The following is a 20,719-nucleotide window of genomic DNA, read 5'->3' as shown; positions in this document are numbered from 1 at the left end:
CAACAGGCCGAAGCCATTCATGTGAACCCTCTTTATATTCTGATACCTTCTACTCTGTGTACTTCATTTGCATTCCTCCTACCAGTAGCAAATCCACCCAATGCTATTGTCTTTTCATATGGTCATCTGAAAGTCATTGACATGGTGAGTTAGCTGAAAAAAATACTATCAAATCCAATACACATCTTGGTGTGTGCCATGTCTTGAATTATCTTCCCTTTTATACACCAATCAACCACCAGGAAAAGCAGGGCCTGAATTCTGTTTATGAATGCAGTGTGCATGACTAATCACAAAATTGTTTTTGAGAGTGATTATCAGAAGTGAACATGCCATTAAAACTTACGGTCACAAACAGAGAGATGTTGAATGCATCATTAATGCTTTGGACGAAGGAAAAGAGCACTGAACATGCTCCACACGACAGCATAAACTTACAAGTCAACACTAGGATCCAAAGTGATCCAGGCAAAAGGAAAAAATAGGGTTAAAGAAATCAGCAATCAAAACAACACTGTGATTTTCTATCACAAACATTTATGCACCAACATTTCCTCTGAATGAGACACTGAGTCAGTGCCTGACTGATGAAGAAGTATCTTTCTTGTTGTGATTTCAATACCAGGACCTAACGTGAAAACACAAGCAAACAATAAGTAAGAATTTCACTGATAAAGCATGCACATTTTTGCCAAATACAAAAGTACTGGCAGAATATTCAGTACTTTATAAGAACTGGCTTGAGAATATTCTAGTAGTTTCCAAATCTTCATCACCAATTTCCAAACCAACCCAAACGATAATATAGCCAAAGTAAATTTAGTGAGCTTCCTATGCAAATACAGTTCCAAGATAAGTCCCAGCTCCCTTTCTTTCACACAGACTGCTGTTCCTAAGCTCCTGCAACATAAACATTCTAGAACTGCCTCTACACAAAAATAATATGCATTTGGTAAGGAAAACGTGCATAATAGAGTATAAGTAATGCCTGATGTATGTGTATTAAAAAGGATAAAAACAGGATTCTGGGATAAATAAGTGGCTGGCTTGCATTGACAGGAAAGAGGGCATCTGTTATCACCCTGGCTAGGTATTCCTCTTTTGCTTCAGGGCTCCATGTTTTAATGCAGAGAATGCAGGAGTAAGCAAACTTTCTCTGTAAAAAGGCAAATGATATTTGAGGCCCTGTGGGGCCATATGTTCTCTGTCACAACTACTCAACTCTGCCATTGTATCATGAAAGCAAAGAAAATATGTAAATAAATAAGCATAGTTGTGGTCCAATAAAATTTTATTTACCAAAACAAATCAAGGGCAGTAGTTTGCCAATTTTTATTTTAATAGATACAAAGCAACTCTGAGATTGTTTAATGGACTGTAGAATAATGATATAAGAGCTAAAACCATGAGAATGCTAAGAAAGATAATAGACATGGCATAAAATCTCAATAAGAAAATATCGAAGGTTAAATTAACAATTATGTTGAGTGAATATAAAAGATACAGTTGCCGTATGGTGTCCTGAATTTTATTCATTGAAATATAAAACCACAAAACTGAAATTCTGCTTTAACATGAAATGGCAGATTTCTAAGGGATTTTCCTCTAATCAGAATTACTTAGGTATATTCCTAAGAGGAACTTCTCTGAGAATCTCCAACTCAACGATGTTTAGTTGGAGACAGACTTTTCTCTTGCTACGAATGGAGAAGAACCCCTGGATTTAAGAAATGACGAGTTAATGGGTGCAGCACACCAACATGACCCATGTATACATATGTAACAAACCTGCACGTTGTGCACATGTACCCTAGAACTTAAAGTATAATTTAAAACATGACAATTTATACTAATCATTTAGGATGCATGTAAATTTGGCATAAACATCCTACAATAGGATTCTAATCTCCTGTAGGCTTTCTTCTGGGACACTGACATTTATGCTCTTTCCTGTTCAAGGTTAAAGCTGGACTTGGTGTCAACATTGTTGGTGTTGCTGTGGTTATGCTTGGCATATGTACCTGGATTGTATCCATGTTTGACCTCTACACTTACCCTTCGTGGGCTCCTGCTATGAGTAATGAGACCATGCCATAATAAGCACAAAATTTCTGACTATCTTGTGGTAATTTCTGGAGGGCATTAATGATTGACTGTAAAATGTGGCTCTAAATAACTAATGACACACATTTAAATCAGTTATGGTGTAGCTGCTGCAATTCCCGTGAATACCCGAAACCTGCTGTTATAACTCAGAGTCCATATTTGTTATTGCGGTGCAACTAAAGAGCATCTATGTGCCTTCATCAAGAAGCCCATGTTTGAGATTTTGCTCATGAACCATCTGCAACTTGCTTCATCATAAGAATAATTTATAACTTGACCTTCAAAGAGATTAGAGCATTTGTTTCATCTTACAGTTGGAGTTCAATGTAACATTTTAAATGCAATTTATTATTTCAGAAATTTCCCATGAAACTAAAAATAGAAAATAAGATATACAAGTTAATTCGGTACTTGGATAAATCATTTCTGCATTGTTGTTCCAGAGAATTTGCTGAGAAATCAAAGCCATGGTCATCTGGTGATGAAGAGAAAAGTTTAATCTAAATGATATGTGCATTTCCTCATTTAAAAAATCCAATTGGATTATTCTTAATATATACATGTAATATGAAAATTGAGATTGAAGCACTAATTCCAAAATTATGGCTGAATATACTAAATAACAGAAAACTTACAGATAAGAATTTATTTCTACTGAACTCTATAGTTAGAGTAATATAATTCATATTTTTATGATATTGGCACACTGAGAAATTCATTTTGTAGAGCTATGGATAAGGCTTGCTATGATTTGCACTATTAGTACAGTATAGTTAGAAAGGAAAGCTGAACACTATAAAACTATTAACATATTTTCGTATATGAGTAACAACTTTGCTTAAGTGTTTATCTTAGTTCAGAAATACATAATGTCATATGTTAAAAATAAAGAGATGTAGAAATCTAAATGAATTATCACTGTGTATACAGACAGAAAAATCACATAACTCTGGTATGTTAACATTGCAATGAAAAAATGAAAAAAAGAAGGAAAAAAGAATAAGAATGAAAACTGCTGACGTATTACAAAACAGAAAAATAAATGATTTAAAATCAAATCAAAAAGAAAAAACTAAACATTTAAACAAAAGTGGGATAAGAATAGTCTTCGAGAAGTGAGGATGCGAAAAAGAATGAGTTCCCAATTACTCTGATGTGACCATTACACATTGTAGACAGGTAGCAAAATATCACATACACCCCCAAAATATGTACAAATATTATATATCAATAAATAAATTTTTAAAGAGTAAGTGCTATTGGCATTCCAAAATTCAGCTAAAGGAAAAATGATCAAAAACAAAGTAAGGTGCACAGTTAGCAAAAGATGCAGATGTTATATCACAGCAATTCTCATGCTAAAAATACAACAAAAGACAAAGCAAAAAATAAACCTTTGCTATTTTTAATCTTCATTGGCACTTTCTAGATGTTACTGACCTTGTCATTTTTTATTCAAATAAGATTATTTACAAACTTATTCTTGAAACTAAATATAGTAAAGAGGGTTTTTAAAATAATATTAAATACAAATTATTAATTGGCCATGTTCATTATTTATCTATGTTTATTAATGGGCCAATGCAAAAAATCATTTTTTCAAAGAAAAATTTGTCCATGTAAAGCTTAAATTATAATATTGCTGCTTTGTATAACTCTTCTATGTTTATTCTATTCACTTGCTCCTTTCCCTATCATATTTTACACATGTATTTATAATCTGTAGTATTTATTACATTTCTGCTTTTTTCTAGTCATTCAATTTATCACGGCTGAATTGCATCAGATCATGGATGCATTTTTATTATGAAAAAATAAAATGACTTTTCAAATTATAATGAGTAAGTTTTGGTCTCAATAAAATAATGCAAACATTTCAGCTTGGATAATTTTAATAAATTACTTCCAATAGCTGCTAGCTGAGTATGTGAAAAATAATACTTAGTGAAAATTTGTTTAATTGAGTGATATAGTTCTCTTACCACAGCTTTATGTTTGATATATCAAAAATGACTTAAATGACCCATTTCAGATTTGTCCCATTTACATTAAAGTTCTCCAGTTATTTTAGTTTGAGAGTTGCATACTGTCTTTGAAAGTTTCCAGAAAGCAATTCTAAACAGATGATCAAAAATCCTTTGTCCTCCCTCTCTACGGTAGACATGTTTTTGTCATTATCCTGATCATTACTTAGAGGTTAACTAGAAATCTTTGTCACTTTGAATTTCAGCATCTCACTTAGGATTGGATCTTGTCTAGATGATAGCAGCAATTCTACTAAGTGCCTACTTACTGTCTGTTCAGGCAGGCACTTGGAAGGCTGCACTGGCATATGTATATCTTTCAGTTACCTCAACTGCTGCTGTACATGTCAGCATCTCTACAATTCAGACTTCTTTTCTCTCATATGTGTGCAGTATTTTCACCATGGTGTCCAAACCTTTCTTTTTTCAGCCTGGGAGGTACATAATTTTAGACAGTGGTACTAATGAGCATTATTAGCAAAAATTGACAAAAAGACATCATGGCACATTGATTGTATATTGACATGTGTACCATGTATTATTATGTGTCAAAGAGTATTAAATATATTATTATATCTCTATCATGGCTAAATACAAGAGTCCTTGTGATGACATTTCTGTTCTAAAATTTTATTGGTTTAGTTAATAAATTTTATTTTTGCTTGAGTATGTAGATTTTACCAAATGAAATGTTTTTTAAAAATTTTAGTAGAGGAAGGATTGGATTAGGAATGCAAGAGTAAAACCGAACAAACTGTATCAGTTTATTATTTTAGCATAATCTAAAAAATGAAATAGTTAAAATTATTCTCTGGGGGCAGTATTAATCATGTTATTTCTAGATGAATCAAATTGTTCAGTAAAAACTTACTAGGTAAGTTTCAGGAATGCAAATATCAAAATCCCAGGTCCCCAATATAGAGGCAAGACCATATTAATCTAGAAGTAAACAGTAAAAATAATATATAAGGGAGGCAGAAATTAAAAGGTTTTTCCAAATATGGGAATCTCTGTTTGTCTGGAAAGAAAAAACAGGGTTTTAAAAAAGAAATAAAGGGAATTTTCTTACTGATAGTATAGTGGTACAGATACAGTGTGGGATCTTTTTGAAGCTAAATAATAAGAAATATTGGATAACATAATTGTGTCTACAAGAAGAAATGGAAGTCCTCAGAAGACAAAGATGAAGCACAAGCAAGAATCCAGAGATTTAAACAAGAACTAAAGGTGGTAACTGCTGATCCCTAGAGATCTCTTAATGGGTTCATAGGAATAGGAGACAAAGCTAGGGTCTATCCAAGTTAAGGGTGGATGGAAACCAATATAGGGTTAGGAACCCAAAGGACCATATTCTTCGTGAGAATGTGAGCTAGGGAAAAATCTCACCACATAGAGGAAAATATCAGGAGAACTTTCATATTTTGGTTTACACACTAGGTGGAGGAATCCTGAAGTCTCAATACCAATGTGTGTGTTGGGGGCAGGGCAGAGAACAGAGCACGGGAAAGAGTTGGACTTAATCTGAAACCCTATTTTAAAATAATTTTGAATTGGTAGTATTCTCAAGTACCTGGGAAAAGAAGGATGACCTTTTTCAATCAGGGGCTTAAAACATTACTAAGGCTAAACTTCATGTACGATTTTAATCAAAACTTACAAATTATATCAGAACATATTGCACAATGTGCAGGAGCCAAGATAACCAAAAGAAAGAGATCCAAAGTACAAGGGCAACATATGTTAAGACTATCACATACAGAATATAAAATGAGGATGTATAATGTTTGGAAACATACGTACGGTAAACAGAATTCTAAAAATGTACCCCTAAAATTTCTGTTTCTTGGTTATTCAATCAAACACTAATGTAGGTACTGCTGCAAAGGGACTTTACAGATGTGATTAAGGTTAGTAATCAGCTAACATTAAAATAGGGAGAGTAGCCTAAATTATACAGGTGTGCACAATGTGGCCAAATGAGCACTTAAATGCAAATGAGGATGACAGAAGAGTCAGATGGGCAAGATGAAACACAATGGGAAGTCAGAGAGATGTGATGCATAAGAAGGCTCAAACCACCATTGCTGGCTTTGAAGATAAAAGGGACCGCAAGCCAGGGTGTGCAGGAAGCCTCTAGAAGTTGAGAATGACCCCCAGCTGAAACCCAGCAAGGAGACAGGGACCTCACTCCTACAGTTGCATGTGACTGAATTCCGCCAACAACCTTCATGAGCCTGGGAGCAGATTCAACCTAAGAGTCTCCAATAAAAAATGAAGCCCTGAAGACACCGTAATTTTAGTCCCATGAAACTTGTTCTGAACTTCAAATCTACAGAACTTTAAGATAATAATGGGTTTTATTTTCAGCCTATAAATTTGTAGAATTTGTTAAAGCAACAATAGGAAACAAATACAAACAACAAACTGTGAAAAGTAACCAAAGAGAACTAAAAAGGTATCAGACAGAAATTTTAGCAGTGAAAAGTATACTAATTTAAATTAAAACCATAATAGGTTAAATAGCACATTATGCAAACCAGAAAAGAAGGTGTGTGAACTGGAAGACACATTCCAAAACATTAATGAGAATACAGCACAGAGAGAGACAAAAGGTGGAACTCTAAGAGGGAGGCTAAGAAAAATAAAATGAGAATGGGAAATGTAACAAATATTTAATCAGAATTCCAGGAATATATGATAAAAAGAATAAAGGAGGCATAATAAAAAATACGGTGACTGAGAATTTTTTAAATATTAATAGGAGAGTCAGTTTTTCCAAGATTGTGGATTAGAGGCTTTCAGCATGCCTCAGCCACTTGGAAATAGCAAAATAGTACATAAAGATCAACTCTGTGAGCTTTGATTCAGGAAGGAAAATGGCAATTCACTGGAATAGCAAAGGACACCCAAGACCCTGGGTAAGATAAAGTGGGCAAGCAGCCCCCATGATGACATTTGGCTGATAAAAATGAGTGAAGCCCCAGTATGTGAGAAGGGCTGTCAGTCTCCCTCTGTGACTCACCTTTTCACTAAGGATCTGTACATCCCAGGCCAAGGGAGAGGCACCCTGTTTCTCCCAATTTCAGGAGCTAACTTGGGGAAAGGCTGAGAGATGAAGAGAGGGAAAGACATCAGGAAAAGCAGCAGGCATTCTCCAAGATCTGAGACTGAGAAAACGATGCCATTTTTAATCCAGGCTCATATAAAGACATCCATCATTTGGAGACCTGGCAGTGGCAGCCACTGCGGGCATTTTCATCTAGGGCCAGAGATTGGAGAACTTGCCCTGGAATAGTGGAAGGGCTCCCATGTCCAGAACTCAGTGGCGAGTATGGAGAGTGCCCTAGCATTAGGCACTGAAATTAGGCTCTCTCCCATAGCAGGACTGGAGCCAGGAGAATTGCTGAAGACAAGGTTTCTCCTGGTCAGTGAGGCTTGCAGCCAGACTCAGCTTTATGACCTGGAAATGGTCTCCGTGTGCCATTGCTGGGTGCCCAGCCTGTTCTCTTGGTCAGTTGGGGGACAGTGCCCCACCAGCTTTAAGGAGTGGGAAGAAGGAGTCCCCTCTTTCCTGGAGATCTAACCCTCAGTGCAGATTACCCTTAAGAAGGGGGTGGAGCACAGCCCACCAAAGCACTGGGTCAGAGAAAACATGAGCACAGCACCAGCTGCTGAAGTGGGCACCACCAAAGCTCAGGAATGAACCTGGAGAGGGGGTCATCCCTTGCTCCTTGTCCCTGCACCCCAGTGCACTGCAGCAGACATGACAGCAGCTCTTCAAATTGGAGCCGGGAGGAGTGTGGGCTGAAAGAGGCTGCTTCTTGGGCTTCTCCAATGACTCCATCCATACTTAAAATCAGAAAAAAAATATAAAATTAATATGGAACCAAAAAAGAGCCTAAATAGCCAAAGCATTCTCAAGCAAAAAGAACAAAACTGAAGATATCACCTTACCCAACTTCAAACTATATTACAAGGCTACAGTAACCGAAACAGCATGGTACTGGCACAAAAACAGACACATAGACCAATGGAACAGAATATAAATAATGCTGGAAACCTACAACCATCTGATCTTTGACAAAGTTGACAAAAATAAACAATGGGGAAATAACCCCCCATTTAAGAAATGGTGCTGGGATAACTGATTAGCCATACGCAGAAGACTGAAACTGGACCTCTTCCTTATACCATATGTAAAAATCAACTCAAGGTGGATTAAAGACTTAAATGTAATTATGAAAACCATAAAACCCCTGGGAGACAACCTAGGCAATACCATTCTTGACATAGGACCTAGCAAAGATGATGAAGATGCCAAAAGCAATTGCAACAAAAATAAGAATTGACAATTGGTACCTAATTCAACTAAAGACCTTCTGCACAGCAAAAGAAACTACCAACACAATAAACAGACAACCCATAGAATGGGAGAAAATAATTGCAAACTATCCATCTGACAATGATCTAATATTCAGCATGTATAAGGAACTTAAATCAACAACAAAAAGTGAACAACCCTATTAAAAAGTGGGCAAGGGACATGAACAGACACTTCTCATAAGAAGACATACACATAGCCAACAAGAATATGAAAAAGTGCTCAACATCACTAATCATTAGAGAAATGCACATTAAAACCACAATGAGATACAATCTAACACCAGTCAGAATGGCTTTTATTAAAAAGTCAATAAATAACAGATGCTAGCAAGGTTGCAGAGAAAAGGGAACATTTATATACTGCTGGTGGTAATATAAATGAGCTCAGCCATTGTGCAAAGCAGTTTGGCGATTTCTCAAAGAACTCAAAGCAGAATTACCATTCAACACAGCAATTCCATTATTGAGTATACACCCAAAGAAATATACATCATTCTACCATAAAGACACAGGCACAGATATGTTCATCACAGCATCATTCACAATAGCAAAGACATAGAATCGACCTAAATGCTCATCAACAGTACACTGGATAAAGAGAACGTGGTACATATACACCATGGAATACTATACAGCCATTAAAAAGAATGAAATCATGTCTCTTGCAGCAACACTGATGGAGCTAGAGGCCATTATTCTAAGCAAACTAATGCAGGAAGTGAAAACCAAATACTCCATGTTCTCACTTATGAGTGGGAGCTAAACACTGAGTACATATGGACACAAAGAAGTGAACAACAGACATAGGGGCCTACTTGAGGTGAGAGGGAAACGGTGTGAGGATCAAAAATCTACCATTCAGATACTATGCTTATTACCTGGGTGGCAAAATAATCTTTACACCAAACCCCTATGACATGCAATTTGCCTATATAAGAAACCTGCGCATATACCCCTGAACCTAAAATGAAAGTTAAAAAACTAAAAAAAAAATAAATTCCTTAAGAAAAATAGTGTCAGAAAAAGACCTAGAATAGACATTAAACTTAATAGTGTTCAATATCTAGTTCAGAATCCAGTATCCAGTCTGAAATAAGATTAATAATTATAATTAGGGTTAAAGTTAAAACTTTCCTTTTTGATGAAGATTAAAACCAAAATGCCCAATAACACCACTTTTATTAAACATTTAACCAGAAACTCTAGATAATGGAGTAAAACAGAGAAATAGAAAGCAATAATAGACAATTCTTACTGAAATGGAAACAAGAAACTATCATTTTTATATGATGTGATTTTCTACACAGATAATCAAAATTATTATTTTAATGATGTTTCTACATACAATATACAGAAATTAATTGCATTTCCATACAATGGAAATGAACTATTAGAAAATGCAATTTTTAAAAAATGTACTATTGTGCCTAGGAATAAATTTATCATAATGTGAACAAAAATTTTGGCCAGGCACAGTGGCTCACACCTGTAATCCCAGCACTTTGGGAGGCTGAGGCAGGCGGATCACGAGGTTAGGAGATCGAGACCATCCTGGCTCACACGGTGAAACCCTGTCTCTACTAAAAATACAAAAAAATTAGCCAGGCGCGGTGGCGGGCGCCTGTGGTCCCAGCTACTCAGGAGGCTGAGGCAGGAGAATGGCGTGAACCCGGGAGGCGGAGCTTGCAGTGAGCCAAGATCGCGCCCCTGCACTCCAGCCTGGGCGACAGAGCGAGACTCCGTCTCAAATAATAATAATAATAATAATAATAATAATAATAATAATAAAGAAAATTATAAAACTTTAGAAAGACACTAAAGAAGGCCTAAGTAAATCGAGAGACCTATAATCTCTAAACTTTTAGCTCATGTACCTCCTCCACATTCTCTTGGGAAGGGAAAATAAAAATAGGGTATTATATCTGTAGGCATGGTTACTTGTCAGTTTGTCTTTTAGGTCTTCCAAAATAAAAAAGCTTTAGACAATCTATATATCATGACTAAGAAATATACACTCTTCAAGAAAATACACAAGGGACTAACCCATAAGCACATCAATTACTTTTTAAAAAATTTCTCCGAGGCCTGCTCAATAAGTGAATTATAAATGATGTCTTATAATCCTTACATTAGAGTTCGTAAAAAGGAGCTGTAGCTGATTGATATATACAATAACCCCATGATAAAAACACACTGTCATCTGCTTTTCTGAAACAGATAGTTTTTGTTATTTCTTCGATGATGGTTCTGTTCAAATAGTTATGCCACCAGCTTCTATATATAGTACACAATATTTCCTAAATTGTTTCCTTCATTTTAGCCTGTAGGCAGGAAGACTTTCAGTTCACCTTCTTCTGGTCCATTCTTTTCTTCTTCTTTATTCTTACATTGCAGAAAGTAAAAAAAAAAAAAAAATAGCTCAAGAATAATTTTGAAGTCCTCTTTTCTTTTAAATTAGTTATAACCAGATGAGATACTATTTTCTCCTCCAATCATACTTAAAATTGCTAAAGAAAAAAGGGAAATCGAATCAGGGTGGAGTTGAAGTGAGCTTCTTTCTCAGTCTTAAGCAGCAATTGCTGCATAAACTGTACATCTTCATTCACTGTATTTGCCATTGGAACCATGATGTTGAAGGATTGTATCAACATAGACCCACAAATCCTTCCTTCAGCCTGCCCCAGATAAAACCAAACAGACTTGGTAGCTTCATCACTCAAAACATTGGCTTGAATTTGAAGATCTCCAAAGTAATGACCATGTAATGACGACCTGGCTTACTTAATAGTCTGGGATTATGAGAAAATCTTACGGCTTTATAAACCCACTCTGCTTTTGGCTGTGTTAACATGTTGTTCATTTAGTAGTTCCTCTTTCACATTTAGAGCAGAAATTTCCCTTCTTTAGTTGTTTTGGTAGTAATCAACATTATATAAATGAAATCAATGTGGCTCCACTGAAAGAGTGCAGGTTTTGGACTCAGAAGACATTAACTCAAGTTTCAATTCCACCATTTATTGGCAGTGAAGCACTGAGTTAGTCAGATAACTGCTCCGAGACTCATTTATCTAATTTGTAATATTGAATAATATGATTATTTTGCCCTACTCAGTATTCTTCCCTATCTCTTCCCACCATAGAAAGGAAAGTCATTGTTATGGCATCATATTCCTGTGCATTAAAACTTGAGTGTATACAGCAATTTTACAGCCTTGTATTTGAGTGTCCAAAATGAAACTGTCTTTTATTTCCATATCTTCATATAATTTCACTCTCAAGCTGCAATTTGGCTTGGTAGCAGAAGACTTAATCTAATGAAATCGAAGTCAATTTAGTCATTTCAGTGTTTTAACTGTGATTTCAAACTGAACTTATTCAACTTAGTTTTTGTTTTTTAGGTCCCCTCTCTTGCTCTTTTCTCCTTGCAGTGTTCATCCAAGTGCTGTAGACCTTACATATGAAGCTCCCAGTGAGTGAGATGCATCTGGTTTTGTGATTAGCAATTGTCCATGGTGGATTCCACTGAGATGTACAATTCCACTGAGATTATCTGAAATATATTATTCCCATGTTTTATCATCCACTTCTGATTCCAAGATCTACTCATGCTTTTTGGCTCATGAAACTCATGTCATCCTTGAGATCAACATGTCTTCATCACTGCCACAAGCCCTATTGATCCACCACTTCAAGGGCCTCTGGGACTTCGGATGCTCTGCACCTCTTTGAGGACCCAGGTGTCTTGGGAGTAAAATGCTTCCTGTTCTCATCTGGGCCTAGATGCTCCTTGCCACTAGCCTACTCTACTGCAGGACTCCATGCCGAGTGAAAGGGAGAGGGAGCCTAAATCTTGCATCTTAAACTCAGAGGAGTCAACATATTAATTAGTTCATGGCAAAAATATTAGAAGTAACCATATAGCCAGAGAACAGAGCAAATTAGCCTAGCTCAAATGGGGACCAAAACAATTATCTGTCTATAGTGGTGCCTATAAACACAGGATCTGGAGGCTGACTACCAGGACCAAATCCCTGCTTCACCACTTACCTCTTGTGTACCCTTAGATGTGTTATTTGACCTCTATATGTTGCAGTTTTCCTCATTCTTAAAATAGGCTACTAATAGTATAAGAATATCTTCATAGTGTTGTGAGGATTAAATAAGTTAATAGACATAAAATGTGGAGCAGTGTTGCCTATAATAAAACTCAATATTAGATAGCAGTCTTACAATTGCTGTAATATTCTTATTCCTTAGTGAATCACACAGAAGTAATTGCGTATATATCCACTAGGCTTGCTAAAACTCTTTCTTCAGAAGGTTATTTAGCTAAAATCTCCTTAAAACTCTAGATAATTGAATTTTATTTAAGTTAGAAAGGTTACTCCTAGTTCATAACCCCTAAGCAGAGATTTCCAGAGGATCATTTAATTTTAATTCATTTCTCCTTGGTTGAGAGAGAATACTGGAAGTAAGAGTGAACATAGTATGTATTTAAAAAACAAATCTCCATTTACAAAATTCAGCATAAAAAGAAAATATAGGAAAATTTAAACTCTGTATACAACACTAAACACAAGTTCAATATCTTATTGAAATAATGTGGCATGTCGGTATAGACTGAGCCTCTCACTTCATTAACTCATTGTTGTCATTAGTTTTCACTTCAGGGATTTTTAGATAGTTCAAAATTCCCCATGTTTCCAGAGCTCCCTGGAGCATTTTCTGCAAGGTTGTTGATTTACCCCAGCAGCTGTAGTTCTTTACACCTGCTGAGCTGAACCTACCCTTTGACCCCCTCACAGCAGCAAGTCTATGGTGGAGCCACTGAGTTAGACTCCATGCCTTTGTGGTAATTTTTCTGTAAAAAAAAATATGTATTGAAGATTACCAAAATATTGGAAATGTCATGTAGCCTCTACTTTATCCAAAGAAGATCAATTTGCTCTCATATTCATGCACAATAGCCAGCATTTTCATTATTCTTTACTTAGTTATTCTAATTGCTTCATTCTGCTGTTTTTTAAAACTTAGCTCATATTTCTTTCATGACACATTCCCTCTCTTTTTTTAAGCTGTACATGTTCTTGGACTCTTCAGAAGAGTCAGATGCTGTTTATCAGAGTCTCTAAGAATAGTGGCCTCTTATAATACTCCTACATAAAGAAATCACAAATAGACACCTTTCTACATCTCCATATTCTATGACCTATGAATAAATTTTCAAATGAAGCTTGAAAATGAAATAAAAACCTTACATTTCATGCAATGACTTTTAAACTCCAAGTCATCCTGAAAGAGAATGGTGAGAATTTTGGTGGAAGAAACTTAGGATAAAGGGAAAGAGATGTTTTGAAAACAGCACTTCTGATCAACCCAGATATGGCTGCTATGAAATCTGCTTCTGATTTGAAGAAAGATCTCAGCTCTGCAAAAAATTTTGTATGTATAAGATGTTGGGCTTTCAGACTAGCTTCCAGGGTCTTTTCTTATCTTACACTTCCTGAAAGAGTTTGTGGACTTTTAGCACCTTAGACAATCTAAAACAAACTGTATACTAGAGTGAAAATTTTTGGGACTAGAACAGGAATCTAGTCTGTTCATGAACTCTAGTCATAATCAATAGATCAACTGGAATAGAAATAACATCTTAAATATATGAGTCTCCAGATCCATGAACACACTATAGCTCTCTATTTAGATAGTGTTTAATTTTGCTGAGCAGAATTATATAGTTTTCAGCATATGGTTTTGCTCATCTTTAAAAATATTTTATATTTTTGGTGCTATTGTATTTTACTTTTCATACTATTATAAATCATATTGGTTTTTAGCTTCAATTTCTGATTTTTGCTAGAATGTAGGAATACATTTTCATAAACTTATTTTGTATCCTGCACACTTGCTAAACTTTCTTATTAGGTCTAGTTGCTTTCTTGTAAGTTCATAGGATTTTTCTACATAAACAATGATGTTTCTTTGAATAAAGCCAGTGATACTTCCTCCCTTCCAACCTCAGTCTTTCATTTCTTACTCTTGCCTTAAGACATCCATGCCTTTTTCTTTATTTTAGTAGCAAAGCACTTTTTACCATTAATTATGAATGCTACCAGTAAAATTTTCATAAAGACTCTTTATAAATTTGAAGCAACTCTCTTCTATTGCTAGCTAGCTGAGATTATTTTTTATCAGAAATGAATGTTAGTATTTGTCAAATGCTTTTTCTGCATCTTTTGAAATGATCTTATGGCTTTTTCAGTTTGTTACTGTACTGAATTATATTGAATTAAACCAACTTTGAACATGATACTTTATGAATACAATTTATATAGTGTTAGATTTTATTTACTAACATTTAGTGAAGAATTTTTACATTAATTTTCAGGAGGGACATTGGTCTATAGCTTTCTTTTCTTGTTTTTCTTTTTTTGATCAGGTTTTTGGTATTAAAGTTATGCTGGCCTCAGAGAATGAGTTAGGAAGCATTCTCTTCATTTATCTTGAAAGGTCTGTATAAAATTTAAGTCCTTCGATTTTTATTGAAATTTGCTTATAAAATAATATGGTTTATCTTGGTAAATATTCTGTGTGTCATTGAAAATAACACATATTCTGCTGTTGGTGGTGAAATATTGTAAAATGTCAATTGGGTCAAAATAGTTGAGAGTGGTGTTCAATTATTCTATGTCCTTACTGATTTTCTATTTGTTCTGTCAATTATTGAGAAAGGTGTGTTGAAATCTTTGCCTATAGTTACAGATTTTTCTCTTCTCCTGGCATTTTTATCAGGTTTGACTTATGATTTTTGAAGCTGTTATTCAGTGTATAAACACTGAAGTTTGCTGTGTACTTTTTATAAGTTTATGCCATTGTCATAATGAATTTCCCTTGTCATTGCTAATATTTTTCACTTAACATACTTCACCTACATATACTGATATTAGTGTAAGTTTTTTAAGCTTTTAATTAGTTTTGGCATGAGTTTTCCTTTTTATCCTTTTATTTTTAACCTATTTGTGTGTTTTTTTTTTTTAAGTGAGTTTCTTACAGGCAAATGTCTTGCTTTCTCATTTTCCAATTAATTCTGCCAGGCTCTGCCTTTTGTGTGCTTAGGTCATCTATGTTTAATGTGATTATTGATATGATTGCATTTAAACCTACCATTATGCTATTTGTTTTATTTGCTCCAGGCTTTATTTTAAATCTTGCACTGCCAATTCTTTTGGATTAATTGACTTTTTACATAATTTTATTTTATTTTGTTTGTTGACTTACGTGTTGAATTTTTTTTGGTTGCTTGAGAGTTTATAGTCTGCAACTTTAACTTATTACAGTTTAATTTAAGTAATATATCACTTCATGTATGATATAGTTGGATATTTTTTCCCTCAAATCTCATGTTGAAATGTGATCCTCAGTGGTGGAGGTGGACCCTAGTGGGAGGTGTTTGAGTAATGGTGGTGGATCCCTCATGAATGGTTTGGTGCCCTCCCTGCAGTAATGAGTGAGTTATTGCTCTATTAGTTCATGCAAGAGCTGGTTGCTACAAAGAGCTTGGCACCTCCTCCCCATTCTCTCTTACTCCCTCTCTTACCATATGACGTGCCTGCTCCCCCTTCAACTTCCACCATGATTGTAAGCTTCCTGAGGCCTCACCAGAAGCAGATGACAGCACTAAGTTTCTTGTACAGTCTGCAGAACCATGAGCCAAAATAAATCTCTTGTCATTATAAATTACCCCATTTCAGGTATTCTTTTATAGCAATATAAAATAAACTAACATAATGTGTAAGAGGCTTACAAGATTCCATTTTCTACCTCACAATTTTACCCCATCATTACATACCATGTTTGTATCATAAACCCAAGGATACATTGCTATTGTGTTTTCTTTAAACACACAATTATCTTTTACAAAGATTTTAAAATACAAAAATACCAAAAGTCAAAATGTTTTGTCTATTTCCCCTCATTCTTTATTCTTTTTGGGTAGGCTATCTTTTACAAAGATTTTAAAATACAAAAATACCAAAAGTCAAAATGTTTTGTCTATTTCCCCTCATTCTTCATTCTTGTTGGGTAGGCTTGTTCTTTCTATTTCCATCTTATCTAATTCACATTCTTTTAGCTTTTGTAAGTTTGAAAAAATTCTCCATTTTGTCTTCATTTTTGAAAGATATTTTCACTGGACATAAAATTGTAGATTGACAGTGTTTTTCCTTAGAGACTTAAAGATGTTCTTTCATAGTCGTCTGGTTTATATGCTTTCTGATAAGAAAAGTGTTTTCATTCCTTACCTTGTTTTTCTTTTTCTCCTCTAGATACTTTTAAGATTTTTCTTTTTATCACTGATTTTAAGCAATTTAATTGTGAGGTATCTTGATGTAGTTTTATTTGTGTTTCTATGTGTTCAGGGTTCCTTAAGCTTTAAGGTATTTATAGATTTTTAAAAATCAAACTTGGAAAAACCTTATTCCACTATTCCTAAAAATGTCCCCTCCCCACTTCCTTTCTTCAGGGACAACTACAATTATACATATAGTTGCCATTTGAAATTGTTCCAATGTACACTGAATCTCTGTTTGTTTGTGTGTTTTCTAGTCAGTTTCGTCTCTGTGTTTCATTCTGGATAGTTTCTACAGCTTTAGTCTCAATAGTTAATTCTTCTGTAATGTGTAATCTGCTATTAATTCCATTAAGCATTTTTCACCTCAAATATTTTCAACTCAAGAAATTTGATTGGGGTTTTAATGTTTATTCCTTGTATTATTCTAAGGTCTCACATTACATATTATAAATTATAGTTTAAAAAACATGCAGATAAAATTTGGGACAGAAAATATCAAAGGGGTAGCACTGCTGATAAATGGGCTCATAGAGGTACAGTACAACATTCCAGCTACACCTGAACTTTAATGAGCCAAGAAGAGAAATGCAACACTTTCTGCATGTGAAGGAGTGACATTGAACCTCATTTTCCTGTCCCTATTTTTATTCTTTACAATCCATCTGTTTTTAATTCCTATTATCTAAATGGCTGATGGAGTACCTTTTTAAAACACTCGGAATGTCAGCATGTGAACTGAAAGATGCATCATACCATAATCGCATTTTCTCTAGGAATTTTCACAGTGTTCATTTTTATTCAAGCCTGATTAAGTGCCTCCAAAGAGACAAAGTGACATTATCTGAATTAACAATGTAGTCTTTGCCAGCATTACTTCTAACTCGTTTCCATTGAAGAAATGTCAGCTTGTGAATTAGGAGACTTTACACAAATCACTTGTTGACATTTTCTAATCTCTCTTTTTATTCTATTAGAAAAATATATATATAACAAATGATGATTTAATAGTGCTTGTTCCCAATTATTACTCCAAATTTCTATGAATATGTATAGCGTTCTCAGGAGAGTTGGAAAATCAGCTATTTCCCCTCATTCAGAAGTTAGAATTAGTCATGGGCTGATTGAATCAACTGTGCAAAGCATTATTCAAAAGCAAGGCTCTGATGGGTTCTTGTTCTTCGTGAAAATGCGCCATTGTAATAAATATTCCAGCCACTCTAAGGAAAAAGAAAATCAAAATTGACAGTGGTCTTCTGAAGAAGAACATTTATTCCACATTTTCACTTTAGGAGTGAAATAAAGATATTTGATTATGAAAAGCATATTGATCAGTTGATTCTAACGAAGTTGTGAACAAGTTGTTTTGAAGGTTTGAGTGGAATTGTGAAAGCCTGGGGGTGGGAGTGGAAAGGTAAGATGAAGAGAGATTTCTTAAAAGGGTAGAGTAGAAAGATTTTTATATAATATTATCTGACATTATATTACATTTAAGTTATTTGCTAGGTAGTATTGTCTAGTATAAGATTAGGAAAGTCAAAAGTAAATGCCAAGAGCCTTGCTCTGGAGTTAAAAATACCAGGGCTTGAATATTGTCATTTTCTAGTTGCATAACTTTGGCCCAATATTTAACTTAATTCTTAAAGCCCCAGTTGCACTGTCTGTAAGATGTCATAATAATAGTGCCTACCTCATTAGAATTACAAGATATAATACATGTGTTTAGTTTTAGGACTCACTTTAAAATAGTACTATCTTTTTATTGTTTATAAGATGTGTTTTTGCCTACATGGATCACTGATTTTATGTAAGAGAAGGATTAAGGATTCAACTCCTTTGTAAAATCCTCTTGATAATTTCTTTCTTTAATTTTTTATTTTTAATGTTTAATTGACAAATAAAGATTATATATATTCAAGATATACAATGTTATGGTTTTAAATACATATGCATTGAGCAATTATTACCACCATCAAATTAATTAACACATCCATCACTGCCCATGCTGTACACTAGATCACCAGAACTTGATCATTTTGCAACTGAATGTTTGTGCCCTTTGACAAACATCTCCCCACTTCCCTCACCCCCCCAGCTTCTGGTAACCACTGTTCTACTCACTGTAGTTATGAATTCAATACATTTTTAGATTCCACATATAAGTGAGATCATCCAGTCATTAGCTTTCTGTGTCTGGCTTATTTTACTTAGCATAATATATTCCAGGTTCATTCATATGTTGCAAATGATATAATTGCCATTAGTTTTATGGCTGAATAGTATTCATCCATTAATAGAATTTAGGTTGTTTCCAACTTTGGGTATTGTAAATAATGCTGTAACAAACATGAGGATACAAATATCTCTGAGATACTGATTTCATTCCAACTTTGGGTATTATAAATAATGCTGTAACAAACATGAGGATACAAATATCTCTGAGATACTGATTTCATTTCCTTTGGATGTAAACTTAGAAGGATTACTGAATTAGGAGGTGGTTCTAGTTTTAATTTTTGAGGCACCTCCATACTGTTTTCCATAATGGCTACACCAATTTACATTCCAATCAACAGTGTATGTGAGTTCCCTTTTCTCTATCCCCAACATTTGTTATCTTTCTTTTTTTGATAATAGCCATCTTAACAGGTGTAAGGTAATATCTCATTGTAGTTTGTTTTGCCTTCCTCTGATGATTAGTGATGTTGAGCACCTTTTTATATATCTGTTGGTCACTGTATGTCTTCTTTGAAAAAAGTGAATATTCAGAGCTTTTTGCCGATTTTAATTGGGTTATTTGTTTTTTAATTTTTTTTCATAATAAAAGCTCTCAACAAAATAGGCATAGGAGAAATGTATCTCAACATAATAAAGGTCATTAATTAAAAGCCCACAGATAACTTCATACTCAATGGTGAAAAGCTAAAAGTTTTTCCTCTAAGTTTAAGAACTCTTGCCAGTTTTATTTAACATAGTGCTAGAAGTCCTAGCCAGAGCAATCAGGCAAGAGAAAGAAATAGAAGGCATCCATCCAAATAGAAAAAGAAGTTAAATTGTCCCTATTTACAGACAACATAATTTCATATATAGAAAACCCTAAAGATTTCACCAAAAAATGTTAGAACTAATAATCAAATTTAGTAAAGTTACAGGATACAAAATCAATGTACAAAGTGTTGTAGCTTTATATACTAACAAACTATCTGAAAAAGAAAGTAAGAAAATGATCTCATTTACAATAGCATCATGATTAAAATATTTAGAAATAAATTTAAGAAAGTGAAGGATTTGTACAATAAAAACTATAAGATACTGATGAAAGAAATTAAAGATATAAATACATTAAATGGAAAGATATTCCATGGTTATTTTATTCAACACTTCCTCAGAAGCCGATTAGGACCAGGGATAAGTCCTGGTGCTCAGTAACCCCGTGCAGTGTTCCCAGCTACCTCCCTCTTCAGTCCTAGTGTCTGCATCATCTCTCCATTTACTTTCAGTGTTTTCTCTCAACAGATCTGTTGGAAATATGCCAGTTTACTCGATATTTTGGTCTCTCTCACTGGAAGAGGCTCTTCCTGGCTGTGTCTAGTTAGCCACCTTGTCTCTCTTACAAATTAATTTTAGACAATGTCTTCTGACCACAATGTGATGAAATTAGTGCTTAATGGCAAAAAGATCATTCAAAACAGCCCCCGTATACTTTGAGACTGGAAAAAAATTCTAATAAGTTTTAACACAATGTGACTTGTATATTATAGTTCTTGTGTATGTTACATATGTTGTATATATTATTCATTAAAATCAAACTGTGATCAAAGCATTTATTGCTACCATTTGTGGTTATATTCAATATGTATTT

The 20,719-nt window shown here is 34.5% G+C and overlaps 1 protein-coding gene across 4 annotated transcripts in view; it reads left to right on the top strand.

The window, feature by feature from the left end:
• SLC13A1 (solute carrier family 13 member 1) overlaps positions 1-3,145 on the top strand; it is an 89,276-nt gene extending 86,131 nt beyond the window's left edge. For all 4 annotated transcript variants that reach the window (XM_009454117.4, XM_063815556.1, XM_016958087.3 and 1 more), the window contains 2 exons: positions 7-144; positions 1,960-3,145. In XM_009454117.4, coding sequence (XP_009452392.1) covers positions 7-144; positions 1,960-2,097 — 276 coding nt within the window. In that variant the 3' untranslated portion in view covers positions 2,098-3,145. The remainder of the gene's footprint in view (positions 1-6; positions 145-1,959) is intronic.
• Positions 3,146-20,719: the final 17,574 nt, after the last annotated feature.

Source organism: Pan troglodytes, chromosome 6 (genome assembly GCF_028858775.2).
Source record: "Pan troglodytes isolate AG18354 chromosome 6, NHGRI_mPanTro3-v2.0_pri, whole genome shotgun sequence".
NCBI lineage: Eukaryota > Metazoa > Chordata > Mammalia > Primates > Hominidae > Pan > Pan troglodytes.
The sequence above is the reverse complement of the archived record's forward strand: the minus strand, read 5'-3'. Positions and strand labels throughout refer to the sequence as shown.